The 24099-nt window shown below is 38.2% G+C and overlaps 1 protein-coding gene across 9 annotated transcripts in view; it reads right to left on the reverse strand.

Moving 5' to 3' along the window:
• The window catches only part of RPGR (retinitis pigmentosa GTPase regulator), a 66121-nt gene that overhangs the window by 12353 nt on the left and 29669 nt on the right, over nucleotides 1-24099 (reverse strand). For 3 of the 9 annotated variants that reach the window (XM_034949836.4, XM_008968351.5, XM_034949837.3), the window contains exons 11-15: nucleotides 22929-23097; nucleotides 17024-17115; nucleotides 16568-16633; nucleotides 2248-2433; nucleotides 759-816 (exon numbers count right to left, since the gene is read on the reverse strand). In XM_034949836.4, the coding sequence (XP_034805727.1) occupies nucleotides 759-816; nucleotides 2248-2433; nucleotides 16568-16633; nucleotides 17024-17115; nucleotides 22929-23097 (571 nt within the window). Of the gene's footprint in view, nucleotides 1-758; nucleotides 817-2247; nucleotides 2434-9572; nucleotides 13648-16567; nucleotides 16634-17023; nucleotides 17116-22928; nucleotides 23098-24099 lie in introns of those variants that run through there. The other 6 variants (XM_003815382.6, XM_008968349.5, XM_034949833.4 and 3 more) reach the window with 4 other exon arrangements.

Consider the following 24099-nt stretch of genomic DNA (forward strand, 5'->3'; position numbering starts at 1 on the left):
AGGTCTGAGCCCTCGGCGGTAAATAACTGGGTGGCCACTGTGGCTTTAGGCCAGCCCAGTAGTCCCAACTTGGTTGGGCAATGGAGTCTAGCAGTGTGCACTAGAGATATAAATTGGAATTTGGGGCAAAAGCTTGATTTAATAATACTGATTTAATAGAGAGAAAAAAGGTAGTAAAAAGGCTACTTAAATTCCTTAACACCAGCCGGGTGTGGTGGCTCATGCCTGTAATCCCAGCACTCTGGGAGGCTGAGGCGGGAGGATCACCTGAGGTCAGGAGTTCGAGACTCGCCTGGACAATATGGCGAAACCACATCTCTACTAAAAATATAAAAATTAGCCAGGCGTAGTGGCACACGCCTGTAATCCCAGCTACTCGGGAGGCTGAGGCAGGAGAATCACTTGAACCTGGGAGGTGGAGATTGCAATGAGCTGAGATCGTGCCATTGCACTCCATCCTGGGCAACAAGAATGAAACTCTGTCTCAAAAAAAAAAAAAAATTCCTTAACACTGACACATAAGTAGCCACGAATAATGCAATATTTGTATGTGAAGAAGCTGTGGTGGTTATATATAAGAACAGATAAGTCTGTATCACATATTTCATAGCTTGTTATGAGGATCATGTGACAGTAAAAATTATAGCATATATGTAAACTTATATGTAAGCTTATAATTACCCAATTATGGCATATATACACATATATATGTGTGTATGTATGTATGTATATATGTATGTTATCAAATGTGCTCATACCTTTTGGGTTTTCATTGTACTCACAAATGGCCCGTTCCTCTAGGTTGGCTTTTTCTTTCTATAAACAATAACAAAGCAATATAACAAAAAATATTTTTGTGCTGTTCTAGAAAACTTAAGTCTGAATCTTTAAGCAGGTTCTAGAGTCTGCCTCTAGCTAATGACATAAACATGTGACAATTACTTCGCTTTGCTGAGCTCTTGTAAAGTGAGGGGCCTTAGATGCTGATTCATTGCAAATATCCTCCTAGCTTAAAATTGTGTGATTAAAAAAACTGTATGACTCAAGAATTCTCCTCAAAGAAGATTCATGAACGCTAATTGGCATACAACTTGTCTCAACATTTTACAATGTCAAATTGGTATTTAATGATTTCTATGTTAAATAATCTTAAGGACCACCCTAACCTGAATTCATAAATGTTCCCTATAAACAGAATCATTTTCTCCTTCTGAAAGAAAACAGTAACTGCTAGAATATTTTTTTTCTTAGTGAGAGAAAGGAGTCTTGGATAAAGAAGGAACCAAGCAAAAGAATGACCTTTACCACAATACCAATTTGTAAATTAAAAATGTATGCACACAAAACATGTTTCACAAGTACACATTCAAATAAAATGACAAATATGTTTCAGTGGTTGTCTATGTTAGGGAAAAAGGGGAAGGGGAATGGAGCTAAAAGAGAATACATTTACATGAGAAGAGCCTTGCACAGACCAATGATGAGAGTGTTTCATACTAGAAGGTATGACTCAGTGTTCTGCATGAGAGGTTCAAAAAATGAAAATAAAGATGAATCAGTACAACGTCATTCAGTTTGGGTTGTGGAATTCCATACTTCTGAAGTTAATCCAGAGTAGTGTTAGCAAACAAATGATTTCAAACCTACCAACTATCTCCTAGCAAGGTCACTCTCAGTCAAAACTGCCAATGGAAGAGATTATGTTTTGGGCATCTCTAGCTCCACTTTCAGGGTGATTTTTGCTTCCTTAGTGATATCTTCTCCTATTCCTTCTATACATAATTTTGTCTAGACTGCACCTTTGAAGAACTGATCACAACTTCAAATACTGCTGTGACCAACTTTCAATCATTCACACATGTAAACATACACAGGTGTGTGTACACATACACACCCCATTTCTGCCACCAGTGCCAGGGCTCCTAACTTTGCACTTTCAGCATTTCAAGGACTGAGTGCTGAACTTCTTGGTTAATTTCCCAACGGTGTACTATCCTGGCCCATACCATTCTACTTCCACTCATGTGGGAGGCAGAATGCTACCAAGCAGCATTCTAGAAAGTGTGCTAGAGACAAAGTTTGCTTAGTTCACAAATAAGTCAAAGCCTTTCTCTTATGGCACATGAATGAAGGTATTCATGGGAGTATTTCTGATCCCAAAGGAAACTGGAATCTGTCCTCTGCAGAAACTAGAGAACCCATATGTTTTCTCCCAGGATCTCAGGATTTAAGCATCTATCATCATACCTTTTCAATAGTTTCAGCTGAGCTATCATCATTGGTTCTTTCTGCTCCTTCTGTTTTACTGTGGTAACCTGTAGGAACACTTTCATCATCTCCCACAGTTTTCTTCTGGCTTTCCAGATTTTCAGCATTAATTTCCTCATCCACATCTTCTAGTTTTAGTTCCTCAGTTTTAGAAAATTCATGATCCTGTGACAAAATTGACCATCAGAGAAAAGATTTTCTTGTTAAAAAACGAGGGATTTGATATTGCTGTCATAAATAATTTGTCATCTAAAAAAACCATGAAAATATTAATTCAAATATTGAAGCCAAAGAATAAAATACTGCACAGTCCATGCTGAATATCAAGTTACTGTATTAACAAGGATTTTACGCATGCCACTCATTTCAATGACTAGGATTTCCAAAATTCTTACTAGCACCCATGGCAAGGTTACAATGGAAAAAAAAAATACTCTTTCTTGGTTGTCTCACAATGCTTTCAACCTTGAGAAAAGTTTAAAAAGCTTTCTGTCTACTGTAGCATTATAACGTAATCAGAACTATATATTATATTCATTTTCCAAAATATAGGGATTTAGAATCACTTCAGAAGTACTGATAGTCATGAGGAAGATAAGTATAATTATTTACATTCCAGGAAAAAAGATAAAGGAACATAGACAGTTTAAATGGTTTGCTCATGGTTATTAAAAGCAGAAGGAAAACCAAACAGAGGCAGAACTTGTTCTGTCTGGCTACTGGCCAGCTAATCCAAACGATAAAAGAGGCTGTCTATGCATTTGATAGACTGATAGTAAATCATGGAATGCTTATTAAGTATAGGCAGAAAATATTAGTTTCAGCCTTTATTCTACACTGAGATTTCTTTTTTTTTTTTAACTTTCTAATTTTGGGTGAAATACTCTGATTGTCATTAAGATATTAGGTTTCTCATTAGATTCCCCCCCATACTTTTCATTTACACACTTCACTAAAGTTATAACTTTATAGTTTATTATAATTAAGTTTATTATAACTGCTTCTAAAATATGTGAAGCAGTTATCAGTGCCATTTACTCCTTCAAATAACATTTGCACAAAGTTCACCTTGGCAATATTTGCTTCAGACCATATCCCCTTCAACACTGTAATTAGCTTTTGATGGTCAGCTTTCTAGTGGCTGTCTGGCTAAGGATAAAGCCTGACTGATACTCAACAGAATCTTTAGTAGGTGGTTGGAAAACAATGCCTCTAAAATTTAACTCACCTTTCTTCTGGTAAAAATATAAAATGCGAGAGTCCAGGCTAGGAAGAGGATGTTTATACAGTACACCTTAATAGTAAACATTAGTGTCATCCTCAGGCCAATTGCAAAGGCGTGGCCTAATAGCATTCCCACTGAGGACAGGAAGCCCTAAGTAAATAAAGCTTTGAGATTTTAAAAAGAGTTTCAGAAGCTACTCAGGAAGAATTAGATTTAGGTTAATCCAAGGTCATGAGGCAATGTATGCAAGAGAGGAATGTGGGAGAAAGGAACATGGTACCAGGGCAGACAGTTATTTCAAATGATGATTGATTAGACTGGGTAGGGTTAACATGAGGTAGTTATCATTTACTTTTAAGCTTTGTTTTTGTCTGCATGATTCCAACCGCCTGTTTTTTGCTTTTGTTTGAGACAGGGTCTCACTCTGTCACCCAGGCTGGAGTGCAGTGGCACAATCTTGGCTCACTGCAACCTCCACCTCCCGGGTTGAAGCGATTCTCCTGCCTCAGCCTCCTGAATAGCTGGGATTACAGGCACCCACCACCACACCCAGCTAATTTTTGTACTTTTAGTAAAGACGGGGTTTCGCCATGTTGGCCAGGCTGGCCTCAAACTCCTGACTTCAGGTGATCCTCCCGCCTTGGCCTCCCAAAGTGCTAGGATTACAGGCGTGAGCCACCACGCCCAGCCTGATTTCCCCTTTTGAGTGACTTATATTGTGTATCATGCCTAGCCAGGTATACATTATGGGTAGCTAAAATTATCAGAAACAACTTCACTTTGAAAGGGAATGGGAAGATTACTAGATTTAAGACTTATGACTGATAGTTGTCTGCATAAATATACATAAATGAAAGGTTAACTAAAAAGAACAGTGCTCCTGAGACAAGGAATTTCAGACTATGCCCCTCTTTTCACAGAGGGAGGGATCAAGGGAGCTGTGTTCCCAGCATAATCCTCAATTACTTGGGAAGCTTGGCTAATCTAGCACCTGGGTCAACTCCAACTGGGCTTGTTAACTGAGGTATTCATGTAACCACAGGATAATATCATGCTATTATAAAAAGACACGTGGGAGTTTTACCTTATTTTAGAAATAAGTAAAACACTCATAACAAACTACAATTTTACTCATTAACTTTAAACAATCTATAACAATGAAGAACTTTTGGAACTACATCATTTTCTAAATTTGAGAAAGCTATTAGAAAATGACATTTTCACTAGAAATCACATCATAGCACTCACAGACTAAGCACATTTAAAATTATTCTAAACACATCTGGACGACTACTTGAAGTCACAGAAAGCACTTACCTTTTAAACTGAAACAATTTGGGAGTGACTGGCAGAATACTGTCATTTTATAAAAAGAAAGGGTAAAGTTTAAGTACATTCTTGGCACTAGAACCATCTAAGAAGATGTAAACAGGTAGTCTGAAATGGTCAGTATATGTCTGTGTCTTGCGTTAGGATCACAGTAAAGAAGTGAATGGGCCTGACCTCTCACAAAAGGACCCTTTGTTTCATTGGTCAGGCATGGCACAGTCAGGTGCAGACTCTGGTCTGGCCCAAGGCAACACTTTTCATATTTCTTAAGGAACAGATCAAGAGAGCAAAGGTTCCTACTGAGGTTTCTGTTTACTTAAGAACACAATTACATCGCATGCTTTAAGGAGATTGCTGGGATGGGGGCTCGGGGGTGGGGCTGGGAGTGGGAAATGACTGAAAGGGGTTAAAGTGAAGCTTCTGAGGGAGCTGGTACTGTGTTTTTCCTTGATTTGGATGCTGATCAGTTTGTGATGGGTGTATTCACTTTGTGAAAAATATATTCAGCGACACATGTATGAGACAGGCACTTTTGTCTGTGGGTATTATAGTTTTTTAAAAGTAATAAAACAAACCAGAACTATAAAGTATAAAATTTTGTGCTATAATTCAGAATTTCTGACATGCTTCAATGTCATATAGGGTAGAAAATGTTTCCCAGATAGGTTAATATAGCATAAAACTTTGTATTTAAGTTATATCAGGTAGAAAAATCAAAATTTCAAGTATTTTTTTTTTTTTTTGGACAGGAAAAGTTAACCTGTAAGTTCATGTTTTAACTACACTGAAAATCATGGAAACAGCAGTATGGGGTGGGAAGGGCATTAAATACAAAGCCCTAAGCACTGCTTTCCAAGCCTTAATCTAATCACTCATGGCCTGAGCATGGCACCCAGTGAATGTATTTTATAGTCTACCTGTAAAATGGAAAAATAACATTAGCAATACCTACCTCAGAGGGTTTGTGTAAAGATTAAAAAGATTATTTACAGAGAAAAATAACATGAGCAAATACTATATATTTGTATATAAGTATAAATAATTTTGTAGAGGCCCCTCCATAAAAAGTAAGACAAAATTCTTAGTGTGCATTGAGGACTGTCGAAAAACAGTAAGTTTGGACTTTTTTTTCCCATAATGTCCCAGATCTTATCACTGGAAAATAGTTCATTTAAAACGTCCACTTATTTTTGTGTCCTCTATACATCCTTTTATTGTGAGCCAGGAGCCTAGCATCAAGGCCAGTGAGGGAAGGAGCCATGGGAACTGGGGAGAGGGGTGCCAGCCTCAGCTCAGCTTCAGGTCAGTGTTGCCACAGTGTGATGCTCCCAGACCCAGGCTTTCCAAAAGTCCAAGAAACATTATTATTATTTGAGACAGGGCCTCACTCTGTCACTCAAGCTGGAGTGCAGTGGCACAATCACAGCTTACTACAGCCTTGACCTTCAGGGCTCAAGCGATCTTCCCACTTCAGCCTCCTGAGTAGCTGGGACTACAGGGCGCACACCACCATGCCTAACTAATCTTTTAATTTTTTTGTAGAGACAGGTTTTTATCATCTTGCCCAGGCTGGTCTTGAACTCCTGGCCTCAAGCAATCCTCCAGCCTCAGCCTCCCAAAGTTCTGGGATTACAGGTATGAGCCACCATGCCTGGCTGAGAAACATTTTTTAAATGTAAAATCTCCTGACATTTCAATGTTGGCAACCAATATGATTTAAATAAAAAAAAAACTGCACCAAACAAAATAAGTCTGCAGGCCAGACTGCACCCATGGGCTGCCAGTTGTGATCTCCAAATTCTTGGCTGATCATACTACTTTATAATCTCTTAAACTCTTCCTTCTTTCTAGGCACCACTCCCTTATGTCATTCCTAATCCTGTATTCTCACCACTGAATACATTCCAGTTTGACTCTGATAGGCAGGCCTACAGGAATAAATGTTCAGAGTATAGAATATCTTGCTGGCGAGCATTTTTATTCTCATTTTCAGATTTATTCTTTACTATCTCTACTCTTTTTCCTTAGAAGATTTTCTTGTTGTCCATAAACAAATGCATGATCCACGACTATACCTTATGTGCTAATTATTTTTATTTATTTTGATAACAAGGTTAGGACACAGAGGGAAATGTTCAGTGACAGAAAACACACCTAAATTTTCGGCTAACCACATGAGTGTGATCAGCGTTTCAACACACTTTAAATATTTAGGGGCATTTATTGACTAATGTATGGTGTGTAATAGTTTCACTCCACCTTAAGCATGATCATTATTGCAATCTACTTTATTCCCACAGATCTATTTCTATAAGCCAATTTATATTTTGCTATTATGTTACATTTAAACAAAAGTCAGGTTCACATAACTAAACTCACGCACATCAGTCAGTGACCTGGAGATTCATGAGTGTAGCTTTGCACCTACCTTGGTGTGATCACAGAGTATAATTAGAGTGATACAGGTTACCATTTGCTGAGTGCCTATAACATGTTTCATGTGTTAGGTAATTTAATCATCAAAAGTCCCTTCCTTTATCAAATGAGGGAAATAAGACTCAGAAAGGTCAAATAACAACCACCACCACCACCACCACCACCACCACAACTTTTCTAGGTGTCCACACAGCTCATCAGTGGAGGGCTGGGATTTTAACTCAGTTCTACTGGACTTTGGAGCCCATGTTTGTTTCCAAACCTGCCCATTTAATTTGAGGATAATAATGGCTGTTCTCACAGATGTTTTTTTCTCCGCCTCACTAATGTTTAAAGCACTGCAGATTTTTCTTTTGGTTCATAAGCTCACATCAATAACACTCTATTCTTATGTATATATTAATTATGAACAAAATTTATCATCTTTTCCCCAGAAAACCAAAGTCTCTGGAGTACACATCTCCCTTCCTAAATTGAGAAATATGCTTAAAAAATTAAATATTTTAAAAATTAAATATCTATATCTGATATTTAATTTTCACAGTTCTGATTCTATTCCTCTGCAGAGCAGATTTCCTGGAGCTCATTCTTTCCTGGCAATGAGGGTTCCGCCCCTGGCCCTCTACTAGGCTGCCTCCTAGAGGCTCTCTCTGCAGCTACTACCATTCCTTCCTCTCTGAAACCCCTTCTTTGGCTTGGGTGGTATCTCTCTTTCCTAGTAAGTGTGCTCCCACACCTCCTTCTCAGACTTCACTTTCTCAACCTCTGCCTTACCTACTGACATTTCTCTGAATTCTGTCTTCAACTCTCCTCCATTCACACTAGGAACACTTCCTTTCAGTCAAATCCAGTTTTAACTACATCTATGAGCTGGCGATACTCAGCAGTCTCCGTGAGCTCCAGATCCATACACGTATCTGCCTCCTGAACATCTCCTACAATCTAAAATCAACAGTAAAAAACTGTCTCCCAAACATGCTTCTGCTCCCTTATTCTCGATCTTGCTGAATAGCACTCTTTCTACTCAGTTCTTCAGGTCAGAAACAAGAAAAGCTTGGCCTTTCCTTCTTCCATGGTCACATTTTATTTTTGCTATGTAAGTGTATAGCAAGTTTCTCTATAGTGAAATAATAGAAGACATTTCAGTTGCACTCACCTTGACTGCTGCTGTTCAGCAGCAGCAGCAGCAGCAGCAGTTTCTGTGGTAGGTAATCCTTTGCAGCTTACCTTAAAGTCTTTTTCAGCCAGAGTCCTCATTAGGAAATGTAACTCAATGGATTCTATATATACTACTCACACTTCCCTCAATAATGATCAGTAATAAACTACTATAAAAGCCTGAACAACCAGCAGATGGGAACAATAAAGAAGGAACCAGTTATTTTAATCTATATAACCAAGTGTTAATTCATGAGGGACAAAGTGGTCTCATTCTTAAGCTTCCTTTTTTTTTCTCCTAAGATATATAAAATTTACAAACATGTAAATCACTTCTGTCGATGAAAGCCTGGATAAACCTGGGTCTTTTGTACCCCAACCCACCCCTAACCCACAATACACTCCTCTCCATAAACTTTTTGAGGGTACTAGACCTGCCACATGTGATTAAATAAATGTTCGCCCAACAGTGGGCACAGAAAGTTAGTGTGTGCTTAGTAGTTTAGGATAACTGTTTACTTTAGTATAACTACTAGTTAGTTTGAATGTGGGGTCGCTTTGGTGACGAGACTTAAGATTTTTTATTGAGGAAAAAGGAATTGCAGAAAATCTGGGTGTGACAGAGCTCTAGCTGGTAATGAACAACTGCTGTTCCTATAGAATCCCTTAGGTCACTCATTCTCATTCTATAATTTTCCAGATGAAGAAATTGAGGACTGCAAAGCTAAGAGACTAGCCCAAGTTCAGACAGCTCAAAAGTACAAAACCAGAAGAAGGGCTTTGGTCTCAAAGTGACTAGGGAGGCCAGTGTTCTCCACTACAAAACAATGCTTGCAAGAACTACCACTTCTAAAGAGCACAAAATGTTTTTGGCCAGGGAAATGTGAAGAAATGCTATTTAAACGTGGACATATAGACCAGGTTTAATACTGAGATGGGCGTATTTTAGAACGTTGTTTCTGTATTACTGGCTGATTATCTCTTCAGTAGAAGATGAATGCCCATAGCTATTACATTAATAACTTGAGTTTAAGAGTTTCTCATTTCCCTGGAGGTTTTTTTCTTTATGAATTCTGTGTCGTCCATCTTAATAATTTTAAATCTACTTTTTAAATAATCATGTTCGGCACATATATTTTTATCATAGTATTAATTCTTTTCTACTATCTCTTAATGAATGTGGTCGAATTCGGTAAAGCAATGCAATGCCAAATCAGTACATTTGGTTAGTTAGGGGAAGCTGCCAGAGATCCTTGCAGCTAAGGCAAAACTTATAATTGCTCCTAGGAAATCCTTTACTTCATATGATTCTAGACTTTTTCCTCATATTCTTTCTCACTCAGAGAATCAAATGTGCAAAAGAACTCAACTACACAAAACTCACAGGAAGTTTCTCATCAAAATCCTCCTTAATAAAACTAAGTATAAGAAATCTCTCATGCCCAGGATATAAAAGGGACTATGAAAGGAAATTAGTTGAAAAAGGAGCCACAAATAAACTATCAGATAAATTAGCTGCATTATGTACACGGAAAATTTTAAGGGACAATTGAAATTACTCTAGTGGAAATCTAGCCTCTCTAAAATTCAGTATCTAATACTAGACAGTTTATCTTTTCATAAAGAATTTCTGACTATATACATTTAATTTTTTATTTTACTTGAAACATTCTGACAAGGAACAGACAAACTGAAATTACAGAACAGTCAGTGAATACATTGAGGGCATATAACACATACCAGAAATGAAGGCTCTGATAAAGTACAGTTAAAGCTTGGAATTGATAGGAGTTTAGAAATAAAAAATTACAGAAGACAAGAGACGTTAAAGCTGTCATAACTTTTCAAGAGTAAAGAAAACAACTGTATAGAAAACTAAATTAATTTTAAAGTGTAATTTTTCTCCCTAAAACGTTTCTTACATGAATAGCAATAATGATAGAGTGAATCTGTGAGAATGAAAAGAATTTAAGAGTTAGAAGGGACTGCAGTTATCACATCATCTCATCCACTCCATTTTAGAGATGAAGAAACTGAGGCCCAGTGAGTAGCTTTGCCTGGACAAAAAATACTTCAAGTTTTACATATTTCCAGATTATACATTTAAATTAATCACCATTTCATTAGATATACTACCATCTGCCCAGATAGTAACTAAAAGAGATCACGTTTTTGGGATCTAAGCTCTGAACACAGCTGTCACTTTGTAGATTTTTGCAAAAAGAACACATAAAAGGTGAAAGACAATACTTTCTTTAAAATGTGAATGCCTCAATTGAGTTTTAGAATACCATCCATTATTGGAAAATTATTCTATACAGTAGGTAAACTGTAATCACTAACTTAAAAAAAGTGCTAACATATTTTATAGCCCTTAAGCATCTGTGCCATTTAAAAATGGAATGATTTGTATACACAAACAAAACACTCTTGTAGTATATTCCTATTTCCTAAAGCTGCCTTTAATGAATATATAATGTTAATAATCTGATATGACCTTTTAATATTTTCTAGTTATGGTTTTATAATTTGGGGGGGAAATACACGAAAATTTTAGTTTGAGAGAGGCCAAAATTTACCAGTGCCTCCTGTTGTCTTTGGCTCCTTAACACAGCTGCATCAGTTGCTTTTTTTTACTACACATAAAGTAATTGACATAAAATCAATTTAATAACACGTAATGAGTGCCTGTTATATGCAAGGCATTTAAATTGTCTGACTGGCCATAATCGGGTCACATTTAAGGTTTGTTACTTCAATTCCAAATAATGTGGTAATACATTATTCCAGAACTTTTTGGAATCTGATGGCCCGTTTTCTAAAAGTTGTTTCGACTGGACTGGCATTTTGGACCTCTGCTCTTTCCCATTTCCCGGTGTGTTAGTAACTGACTTTTTTTGATATGTTTTACGTTTGCCATATTTCACAGATCCTTTTATTTTGCTCACTTTTTTGTACTCTTCTCCATCCTGCCTTTCCTGCCTTTCATTCTCTTCTTCGCCTGTCTCCTGGTACTTCCCCTCTTCTTCCTCCTCCTCTTCTCTGTTCCTCCTGTCTTCTTCTCCTTCCCCCTCCTTTTCCCTTTCTTCTCCTTCCTCCTCTCCTTCCTCTTCCTCTCCTTCCCCCTCTCCTTCCTCCCCTTCCACCTCCCCTTCCACTTCCCCTTCCTCTTCTTCCTCCCCTTCTCCCTCCCCTTCTTCCTCTCCCTCTCCTTCTTCCTCCCCTTCTTCTTCCCCTTCCTCCTCTTCCCCCTCCCCTTCTCCTTCCTCTTCTCCCTCTCCTTCCCCTTCTTCCCCTTCCCCTTCTTCTTCCTCTTCCCCCTCCCCTTCTCCTTCCTCCTCTTCCCCCTCCCATTCTCCTTCCTCTTCTTCCCCTTCCCCTTCTCCATCCTCCCCTTCCCCTTCTCCTTCCTCCTCTTCCCCCTCCCCTTCTCCTTCCTCTCCTTCCTCCTCCCCTTTCCCTTCTCCTTCCTCCTCTTCTCCCTCCCCTTCTCCTTCCTCTTCTCCCTCCCCTTCTCCTTCCTCTTCTCCCTCCCCTTCTCCTTCCTCCTCTTCCCCCTCCCCTTCTCCTTCCTCCCCTTCTTCCTCCCCTTCTCCTTCTTCCCCTTCTTCCTCCCTTTTCCCTTCTCCTTCCTCCTCTTCCCCCTCCCCTTCTCCTTTTTCCTCTTCCCCCTCCCCTTCCTCCTCTTCCCCCTCCCCTTCCTCCTCTTCCCTCTCTCCTTTCCCCTCCTCTACTTCCCCTCCCTCCTCTTTTTCCTCCCCTCTCCCCTCTGTTTCCTCCTCTTCCCCCTCTCCTTGGTCTCCTTCTTCCTCTCCTTTCTCCTCCTTCCCCACTCTTTCCTCCTTTTTCCTCTCTCCTTCCTCCTTTTCATGTTCTCCCTCCACTTCTTCCCCTTCTCCTTCCTCTTTCCCTTCTCCCTCCTTCTCTTCTTCCTCTTCTCTGTCTCCCTCCTCTTCTTCTCCTTCTCCATGCTCCTCCTCCCCTCCCTCCTCCCCTTCTCCCTCCTCCATCTCTTGGTTTCTTTCCTTCTGATGGCCTTGCTCCCTCTCCTTTTGCTCCTGCTCTTCCCCATCCCTCTTCTTCCATTCTTCCTTCTCTGCTAGTTCCTTCTCTCCCTCTCCTGGCCTCTCCATTTCTCCTCTACCCTTGTCTTTCTCCCCCTTCTCCCTCTCCTCATCTTGCCAGTGTTCTGCTCCTGAACTACCCTCCTCACAGGTTCCATCCCCTCTACCTTCAGGCCCATCCTCTGCTTCTCCCACTGATTTTGCCTTGCCTTCACTCACCTCTGCTTTGTCTGTAAGGTCATCTGATAGGATCTCTGTTTTCTCCTTTCTTCCTCCATGCACCTTCACATTTTCCTCATTTGCTTCTACCTCTTGCTCCTCTATTCCATTTCCTTTTGAATCCTCTGCTCCTTCCTTCTCCTCTGGGATCTCTGACAAGCGATCACATTTAAAATCACACTTTGCCATGGATTTGGATATTATGGGTTTAGTCTCTTTTTCATTTCCTTGTTCAATCAATTTCCTGCCATACCATATGTTTTGGTCAGTTTCCACTTCATCATCCTCTTTCTCTCCACTACTAAATTCTATTGCCTCAGGCTGCTGGAATCCATCAGCTATACCCTGTTGACTCTCACTTGCACCTTCCATGTAACTGTCTGGCTTTTCTACTGATTCTCTTTCACTGTCAAAGATCACATCTTGCTTGCAACTTTCCCTTTTCTTAACAAAATCTTTATTTTCTTCACTCTCAGTATTCATACCTCTATCTGGTAAGTTGCCAAAGAAAGGACTCATCTTTTTTGTACTCTTTTCCCTTTCTCTTAAATCCTTCATACCTGCTATTTCTGCCAGTTTAGTTTCCTTCTCACTGTCTATTTCTTCTGCTTCTGATTCCTTCTGACTGTGTCCTCCATCACTTTCCTTTTCTATTTCCTTAGCATCAAGTTGATCAACACCATTATTATTTTCATGTCTAAATACCTCTTTTTGTAAACCCTCTCCATCAGTGTCAGCCTGAGGTCCCACCTGGCCTGTGTCATTACCTACTTCCTCATCTGAAAATGCTTCGATAGTCGTAGCTGGCTGCGTCATGAAAATCCTTTGTGACACATGTTGTTTACATGCTTTCCCTTCTTTCATTTCTGACATTTCTTCATATTCATCACTATCATCGTTTTCAGTAAGAGCTGTATCCTGCATCAGTTCCCCAATTGTTTGTTGTTTCTGTAAATTTTTTGAAGTAATTATCATATGTCATACTACTATTAGTTGACAAGGACAACTTATCTACTTTAAATACTACCAAGATTTTACATTTTTATAAGTTTAGGAGAATCAAAATAGCAAGTTTTACCAGATATTTTGCTAAAGTTCTGTTTTCTTTAAGGATCATTTGTGCCACTCTCTAGTCTGTGATACATCTAATTTTGATTTAGTAACATGTATCTGTGTTTAATTTTTGATTCTTACTACCTGCCATAATTTTGCCATTAATCACAATACCATCAATATTTATTCTCTGCCTCTTTTCTCAATCCGAATCAATCCTTACATAAAACTTCGAGATTAATTTTGCAAGATGCTATTTAAAAATGTACACTTCTTGGCCTGGCACAGTGGCTCACACCTGTAATCCCAGTACTTTAAGAGGCCGAGGCGGGTGGATCACCTAAGGTCAGGAGTTCAAGACTAGCCTGGCCAACCTGGTGAAAACCCGTCTCTACTAAAAGTACAAAAATTAGCCAGGAGTGGTGGCACATGCCTGTAATCCCAGCTACTCGGGAGGCTGAGGCAGGAGAATTGCTTGAACCCGGGAGGCAGAGGTTGCAGTGAGCCAAGATTGTGCCACTGCACTCCAGCCTGGGCAACAAGAGCGAAATTCCATCTCAAAGAAAAAAATGTACACTTTTCTTGTACGTAGTACAGCTTAGTATATTTTTCCCACTTTCCCGATCATCTTTAATTTTCAGTTTTTTTTTTCTTGAGACGGAGTTTCATTCTGTCACCTAGGCTGGAGCTCAGTGGCATGATCTCAGCTCACTGCAGCCTCTGCCTCCTGGGTTCCAGCGATTCTCCCACCTCAGCCTCCTGAGTAGCTGGGACTATGGGTGCATGCCACCACATCCAGCTAACTTTTGTATTTTTAGTAGAGATGAGGTTTCACCATGATGGCCAGGCTAGTCTCGAACTCCTGACCTCAAGTGATCTGCCCATCTTGGCCACCCAAAGTGCTGGGATTACAGGCATGAGCCACCATGCCTGGCCTAATTTTCAAATTTTCATTTGTCTTTTGAGTCCACAAAATTCACAAAATAAATAAAAATGTAAAATTTGAAAAAAATGAATAGTCCACTCCTAGAACTGAAGAAACTGCACATGAAATGTTTTTTATCTATAAACTAAATAATAATGAATATATTTTTCTTTTCTAAACAAAATCTTCATGAGTTTTCAAATTTTTGACCTTCTTCCTTGCATTGATTATATTATTTAATTATAATAATTTCTATAAATGAAAGAACACTAAGAGGAAAGAATATTAAGTGTAAAATGTAAGATTTGTATAAAAACTATGAAATCAAACACTGACATTTGAATAATATATTAACAATATAAAATTAATTTCCTGCTGGACAAAATAAGGCAAAACCAAATTGTTGATCTAAATTCTACAAACAAGCTAATGGATGCAAATATCTAATGAATTTGGGTCTCTGGATAGTAAAACCTCACTAATTCAAATTTTATAAATTGTGATGAGTTAGGCCTAGGAAGAGGTTCCTATTGTGCCAAAGAAATTGTTAAAACATGACAAGTTAAAAATTAACAAGTTAATACACAGAAATAGTATAATAAATCTTTTCTCATTTACTAAAGTAGGCCTGGTAGGGCCTAAACTTAAAAAGACTATAGAAAGTATAAAATATATGTCAGCTTAAAAGGAATTGCTTTCCGTTTCTGGCTGTTCTTGCTATTGCTCTTTAAAAAGTCATGATTCTTTTAAGAGCCCTAAGAGAGGAAGGCCCAGTTGCCAGAACTGATTTCTAAAGGCACATGCCTTTCTTTCCCTAGCACAATAAAGCAGCCCAGAAGAGGGAGAGCCTGGAGTCTAAGGGAAGAGGAAGGAAAGACACAAGAAAGGTGTCTGCTTGGAAGTATAGTCAGTCAAAAATCAGTCAATATTCATTGAGCTTCTACAACTGTGTTCAAACAGCTCTCCCATATTCAAAGGAATGCTGTTATTCACCATGCCTTTCAGTATTACAGATAGAACGAATGAGGACCAGCTCTAAATTTTAACAATTTAGCATGATTCTCTTGCACTTCAGTGACTTCAATTTTAAGAGTTTTAAACTTGAAAACATGTCAAAGACACTATAAATAGAAATTAAATATTTTTTATAGACTTCTTCCCTCAATTTACATTTCTCCAATTTACTTTCCTAATCCTCTAATCCCTCATTCATTCATCGCACTAGTCCTTAAAGCCAGGAAAAGCAAAGGATTTCAGGGCAGGCCTTTATCTCTCTATGGTTGTGAAAACCACAGCCTATTCCCTTCTTTTGCAATTTGTTATTCATTAAAAGTCTCTCTTTCCTACCCATGAACAGTCTCTAATTTCCAAATGTTTCATCTTATTTTTATGCTATCAATTTCTTGATAAATTAAAGCCCAACCAAATATTGGAAAAGGTTATCAAAGATTTTCACTGAAATCACAAAATTTTAAAACTAAAAAAGATATTAATATCATTCAGTAAAGTCAGCATAGTAATTAATTCAAAGTCATACTCAACCAAAGTCAGAGGGCCACTCTATCAATAAATGGTAGTCTTTTCCTATACATAAGAACTGCAATCATAACCTATGGCTTGACAGAAGGAAAAGTATGGCTATTATAACTTAAGTTAGTGATCCCAAAGAGCAAATTTCAGCAATAAAATGCTTCCACTCTTGTTTCTTTACAGAAAATACATACCATCAGAACAAGGCAAAATGGAGGTTACCTACATTGTATCCCTCTGTCTTTTAAATTCTAAAGTAAGTAAATGCTTACGTTTCTTGTGTTCTTTCCAAAAACCATCCAAAAAATTAACTTAAACTGCTCTCACCAACAATAACGAAAACAAATCTCCATATTATACCTTTTGTTTCTGAACTGGTGATAATTTTAATGACTTTTCATTGGAATTCAGGCTCATGATGTGTGTCTGAAATAAATAAAAAATATATATTATAAAAAGAATACAGTATATATACTATATATTTGTATATAGTACAAATATATAGTATATTTTCAATTATATATATTTTTATATATATATATATATATATATATATATATATATATATAATGAAGGGAAAACAGTTCAGATAGTAATAGAATCTGCTCTCAACTGCCATACTAATAATGTGAGGATCAAAACAAATTTTATTGTATGTGAATTATACCTCAATATAGTTGGTTAGAAAATAAACAAAGTAAGAAACGAGAAAGAGGCTTTCATGCATGTAAGAGTATAGGAAGTATACACACATTCACATACACAATGAACTAAAATTCAAACTCATATTTAGATAAATAGATAGGAAATCATTACCATGTTTAAGATATCAGTAGTTTCTCCAAGGCTTTCTACGGTTGAAGAATTATCTATCTCTGCTTCTTTGGTCATTTCATCTAGCAAATAATCTGAATGATTAAATGGGAAAAAGGAAATCCAGATTTCAACAGAAAAGTGAAAGGCAACTGGACAGAAAACAGAAATTATTCTATAATATAAAGTGTAGGTATAATTTTACTAAAAGTCCTTTAACCTCATGTCAGGGAAATTGAAAAGAATTCATTCACAATGACATAGGTTTTAAAATCTTTGTGAAAGTTTAAAAACATTGACACCAATTAGATTACAATTGTTTCATTCATATGAACAGGCAAACACTATTCCCTTGGGATAAATAACTACCCAGGTATCAAGCACTGTAATAGCTAGTCCTAAGAAGGGCCCCAATGACCTACAACCTCCTGGTGTTCATAATCTTGTGTAGTTCCCTTGCCCATTATACCAGGTTGGTCCATATGTGCACAGCCAGCAAAATAAAGCAGATGTAATTGTGATAGCATTATGGCTTCTGTTTTGGTTATACACGTATGCACACTTGTGCTCGCTCTGGCTCTCTTGCTCTCTCTCTCTCCCCCTCCACCCCCGGCTACACTCATGCACTCCTCTCTTTCTCTCTAATCACTTGCTCTGTAGGAGTCCATGTTGTGAGCATCTCAAGGAAGTGAGGCCTCCTGCCAATGGCCATGTGAATGAGCTTGGAAGTGGATCTTCCAGCCTCAGTCAAGCCTTCAGATAACTGCAGCCCCATCTGACAGTGTGACTGCAACCCCATCTGACAGTGTGACTGCAACCCTATGAAAGAACCTGGGCCAGAACCACCCAGCTAAGCTGCTGCTGGACTCCTGACTCTCAGAAACTGTGTGAAATAATAAATGCTTTTTGTTTTAACCTACTAAGTTTTAGGGTCATTTTTTAAATGTAGCAACAGATAACTAGTATAAGCACCTAGAACCTTTCACAGAAAACTGCAAGGTTATTACATCATAAAGTAGATAATTAAAAGTCATAGGCTCTACCTGACTTTATATTTTTCTCAATTTCTCACTATGCCCTCATTGATCACCAACACATTTGGAAGTAGCTCCTTAATGAAGTCTTCACTAAAAAATGGCAGTCCACACTGATCCCTCCCCTTTAAATCCACTGAATCGAATGAGCAAATAACCATTTGGTATTTATTCCATGTGTGGTAATATGCAGAATAGCAACATAAGTAATTGCTAATTATTTTTTATTTTTTATCGTCTATATTTAAGGTATAAAACATGTTTGGGTATACATATACTAATAAGTTCATTAAGTATTAGCAATTGCAATTTTGTTGTTTGCTGTTAAAAAATTGTAATTGCTATTTCTTAATGAAGTTATAGTCTATGAGAAATTACATCCGTATGTTGGGAATCAGGAAAAGTTTCACTACAGAGGTACATAGAAAGATGAGTAGAATTCTGAGAGGCAGAGATGGAGGTGTAAGGGGAAGACAATGAAGCCCATTCCTAATAAAGCAGCAGAACAGTAGTCTCAGCAAATGAGGAGAGGAAAGAAGCTTGTCTTGAAGGCTTACCAAGTGCCAGAAACATATGCTTTTATATATGTTATATTGACCCTATGACAACAAGGAAGGTTAAGTAGTATATCCTCATTTTGTAAATATAGAAATTAAGTTTCAGTGACTGTTGGTATCCAGTGTCAATCTTAGGTCTGCCTGACTCCACAGCTCTTGTTCTTTCCACTAAGTTAGACTGAAGAGATCAGTCTGATCAAAATTAAGAGTCAGCAAACTTTTTCTCTAAACGGCCATATAGTAAACATCTTAGGCTTCCTGGGCCATATGGTCTCTGTCCTAACTAACCTATGACATTGTAGCAGAAAGCAGCCACAGACAATACATAAAGGAATGGGTATGGCTGGGTTCCAATAAAACTTTATTTATAAAAACAGGTGGCCAGCTAGATTTGGCCCACGAGCCATTATTTGTAGACTACCATAATACATTACTACCATAATACTACCTATTACCAAATGAAGATTGTAAGGAAAAGACTACTGAGAGATAAAGCTAGAATTTGGAATTATATGGGAAAATTAACAATTATTTTCATAAATATTAGGAATTCACTGAAGACACTGGAGCACATGGAAACTGAATTGCACCTGAGGAAGATCAATGTGGAAAGTGTTATGCAGGATAGACTGGAGAAGGCCCAGAATATAGGTTTGGAAAATACATAGCAGATTATTTAAGCTGATGGCCTTGCCTCAGATTTGACTGAGAAAACAGAAGTGATCATATCTGATCCACTTGATCTTCTCACCAACAAACATACACAACTACCTATATTTGTACCCAAGTTCTCATTTGCCTGTTAAAATGTAGGATGTGTTTTTCCTGTTACCAAAGACCACTCTCTATGCCGGCCCCTCCTGTTTTGCAAGAGCTTTGCAACTTTCCTTATACTTTCTCTCTTCTGTGCTCTCTCTCCAGGACTACTGGCTCATTCATTACCATATAAATGTGCTCCAATATTTTCTATTGAGCCCACATCCCCCTCTAGCTGCCAGACCATTTCTCTGCTCCACTTTATCAGCAAATAGACAAAGGAATTATCTGCTCATCTTATCTCCTCTTCAATCCCTCATTCCCCATTCATAACTCAACTCTTAACACTCTGGCTTCTTCCCTGATCTTCCCCTAGAACTGCTCTTGTCGAGGTCACCAGTAAACTCCATTATACCAAATCCATTGGATACTTCTTTGAGCTATTTTCCCTTGATTTTTGAGCGGTACTTTGCATTCACGACACTATGCTGCCCTAATTTCCCACCTCCTGCCTTACTGGCTGAAAAAGCTGAGGAAGGCTTCTTTGCTGGCTCTTCCTTCTCTACCCCTCAAATGTTAGATGTTCTTAGGGATACATTCTGGGCCCTCTTCTCTTCTGACTCTACCCTCTAGCAGGTGATTTCACCAACATCCATGGATTTTATTATTATTTTAAATACAGAGAGGGAGTCTTGCTGTATTGCCCAGGCTGGTCTCAAACTCCTAGCTTCAAGCAATCCTTCTACCTCAGCCTCTCAAAATACTGGGATTATAGGCATAAGTTACCATGCCCATCTCTTTTAAATACCATCTCTATGTTGATGGCTTCCAAATTTATATTTCTAGTCCAGGGCTCCCTTCTAAACTTTAGGCTTGTGTTTCAACAATCAGCTTGATATTTCTACTTGGATGCCTCACAGATCTCAAATTTCTTCCTCAAACGTGTTCTTAGTTTGAGGCTTAGTCCTTAAATTTCTTCCTCAAATGTGTCAAGCTTCCTCTTGCTTAGGAATCATCCTTGATTCCTCACTTTAATTCACACCTATGTGTGGTGCATTAATAAGTTTAGCAAGTCCGGTTGGTTTTTATGTCTATAAGGTATTTCACATCTTCCCTCTTTTCTTTTTCTTTTCTCCATCTCCACTGCAAACACCTTGGTCCATACACTATCATCTCTTGCAAAGGGCTCACAAGTATTCTTCCTATTTCTAGTCTGGCCTCTGTATAATCTATATGGAGGTAGAAGTGATCATAATCATCTTAAAGTAGAAATAGGATTGGAACACATCAGTCTACTGCTTAAAATCTTTTAATGACTTTCTATCGCACTTAAGAAAAACATTCATATCACGTAGGTCTCTCACGGCCTATAAAACCGTAAATAATTTTTCACCATCTCTTTCTCCAATACTGCTTTATCTTACCCTTTCCCTCACTTTCTAGCCCCACTGGTTGTCTTTTTCTTCTTAACTGCCTCCAAACCTTTGCCTATATTATTTTCTTTGCCTGAAATACATCTAGTCTCCCTGTGTAGCCATCTCTTTCTTATCCTTTAGCTTAAATGACAACTCCTTAGTAAGACATATCCTGATCCACTTTCCTCCATTATAAAGATTGAAGTCTGTGAATGATTTAGAAAAAGTTAAAGTATACGTTAGATACAACTTTCAAAATGTTTTCTTAAGAGAGTGTTAGCAGTCACAAAAAGATAAGAGATGGCATTTCCTTTTGATCTAGCTACAAAATCATGCATATTTTCACATTCAAATCTCTGGGACTGAGAAACAGTTTTCCCTAAACCATATATGTATTTTTTCCTTGTACACACTACATACTGCTTGTCAGAATCTACTACTTTTTCCATGTCCAGGGCTGAAGAGTACCATTAGACATTGACCTTATTTCAAAAGAAAACATACAAAAGTTGTGGGTCAGGTGTAAGAAATCAGCTCATTATCAAGGTCCTAGTTATATATAATATCCCATTCCCATGGCCCACAATTCTTACCTGAGTTCCCAATCCTTTATTACCTCAACCCTTTGCCTAGCTTCCTGATCTCAAAGATACACAAATTATCTGTTCCTAGTCCCTGATTCTTAGTCCCTGATGACAGGTTTATCTTCTTAATTTCAAATCTACTGCTTACTTTCTGATCTCCTGGTCCTGGTTTCTTGTCCTACCCCTATCAAATAGAGAAATATGTTGGCTATTACAAATAAAACTGCTATGAACCTTCAAAAAAAGAAATATGTTTTGAAACTTACAGTAATTTTCAGAAAAGGAATGTCTCCTTCAAAAATTATTTGCCATTGGCTGGGTGTGGTGGCTCATGCCTGTAATCCCAGCACTTTGGGAGGCTGAGGTGGGCGGATCACAAGGTCAGGAGACCGAGACCATCCTGGCTAACATGGTGAAACCACATGTCTACAAAAAAAATACAAAAAATTAGCCGGGCATGGTGGCGGGCACCTGTAGTCCCAGCTACTCAGGAGACTGAGGCAGGAGAATGGCTTGAACCCAGGAGGCGGAGCTTGCAGTGAGCCCAGATTGCGCCACTGCACTCCAGCTTGGGCAACAAAGCAAGAATCCGTCTCAAAAAAAAAAAATTATTTGCCATTTACTTTAAAAAATATATGTGTCATTGGAACAATAATTTTAAAACACAGGAGAATCCCTAAATTTAATTAAGAGAGAATATTCCCTCTCTAGATGTCCTGCAGTAACATACAGACACTCCTAAGATACACAAATAACTCTAAAGAAACTTACTTAGAATAGGTATAGAATAGTGAAAGAGCTGGGATTACAAATTAAAACATGAAATCTGTATCTAATAGGTAGTGACGTAAAGGTATTAATATTAATCATAACAACATTTACTGAGGTGTTTCTAGAGGTGCTGAGCTCAATGCTAATTATTTTATAGCCTGATCTCACTGAATCCTCATAATCACTTTCTGAAGTTAGTATTATTAAATAAATTTCAAAGACAAGGAAACTGAGGCTTAGAGAGGTTAAGTAACTTTCCCAAAGTCAGCCACACAGCTAGTAAATGTCAAAACTGGCTTCTGACCCCAGTTTAACTCCATATTCCATGCTCTTAACCGCTATGTTATACTGCCTAAATACAGAATTTCATATAGATCCAGAAGACCTGTATTCAAATTCTGACCACTTCGTTTATAAGCTGAGTGACCTTGGGCAAGTCACTTGATCTCTTCAAGCCTTGCTTTTCTCATCTCTAAAATGAGGACTATAACTCCCTTCTAAGTTCAAGTGGTTTCAGGGTTTAAAGGGGATAAAGTTAAGGAATGTACTATAACTGTTATCCACTGCTCTATAAAGATATGCTGCTGTGGTTACATGGCAGTCTTAGGAGCACTGATGGTGCTTTCTATTTGTAAGGATATTCCCGGATTTGAGTTCAAATGAGGGATGTTAGGCTCTAACCAGGGAGAGAACAATTTAAATAACTGGAGAAAACATCTTAAGATAAACATAAAAACAACAGGAATAAAAGGCACATTTATCCTGAGAGCAGACAGAGTAGCAAATGTTACCTGGTTCCTCTGGCTGCATGAGGTCCTGTTCAGATAAGACACTCTCTTGGAGGTTTCTCTCAGAACATCGTGGAAAGACTGAATTGGGGGGAAAACAAGCAGAAAGGCCAAAAGTCCCTTCTATTGGAGGTAGTGTTCTCTTCATTGAAAAAGAATCTGGAGACCTCGCCTTTAAAATAAGCAGGTTAAACAATCTATTTCATGATGTTATATATTTAATATTGATATAAACTTTCCTAAAAGTTGCTAAAATATTTAAGAGAAAGTTCAAAGTATGCCAACACTCCACAACATTTACTTCTTAATAATCCCCAAAGGCTCAAAAACATTTTGCTCTGTTGTCTCTGTATCTTAGTTGCTCTAAATTTCAATTTGGAAGCTTTATTTTTCACATGACTGGGGAAAAGTGTGTGTGCATTTTCTCTACACTCCCTAAGAAACAAAAAATTACTTAGGAGATGTAAATTAACAACAACTACAAAACACTGATGGGGTATTTCTCAACTTTTCCATATATGCTTTTTCATAATAAAACACCAGATTTAACCTTTTTACTTCAAAAGAAATATGTTGGCTATTACAAATAAAACTGCTATGAACCTTCAAAAAAACATGTTTCGAAACTTGTAGTAATTTTCAAAAAAGGAATGTCACCTTAAAAAATTATTTGCCATTTACTTTAAAAAACATGTATGTCATTGGGGCCGGGCTTGGTGGCTCACGCCTGTAATCCCAGGAGGTTGGGAGGCCGAGGCTGGTGGATCACTTGAGGTCAGGAGTTCGAGACCAGCCTGGCCAGCATGGTGAAACCCCGTCTCTCCTAAAAATACAAAAAAATTAGCCGGGCATGGTGGTGCACGCCTGTAGTCCCAGCTACTTGGGAGGCTGAGGCAGGAGAATGGCTTGAACCCAGGAGGTGGAGGTTGCAGTGAGCCAAGATTGTGCCACTGCACCCCAGCCTGGGCGACAGAGTGAGACTCTGTCTCAAAAAAAAAAAAACACACATATATATATATGTCATTGGAACAATAATTTTAAAACACAGAAGGAAAATCTCTAAATTTAATTGAGAGAATATTTCCTCTCTCTAATTGAAGTCCTTATTCCTTTGTTTTCCCATTTCATTGTTTATAGTATATAAGCTCCCACTGCTCATGAGGCTTAACTGAAA

This window comes from Pan paniscus, chromosome X, assembly GCF_029289425.2.
Source record: "Pan paniscus chromosome X, NHGRI_mPanPan1-v2.0_pri, whole genome shotgun sequence".
In the NCBI taxonomy this organism is placed as follows: Eukaryota; Metazoa; Chordata; class Mammalia; order Primates; family Hominidae; genus Pan; species Pan paniscus.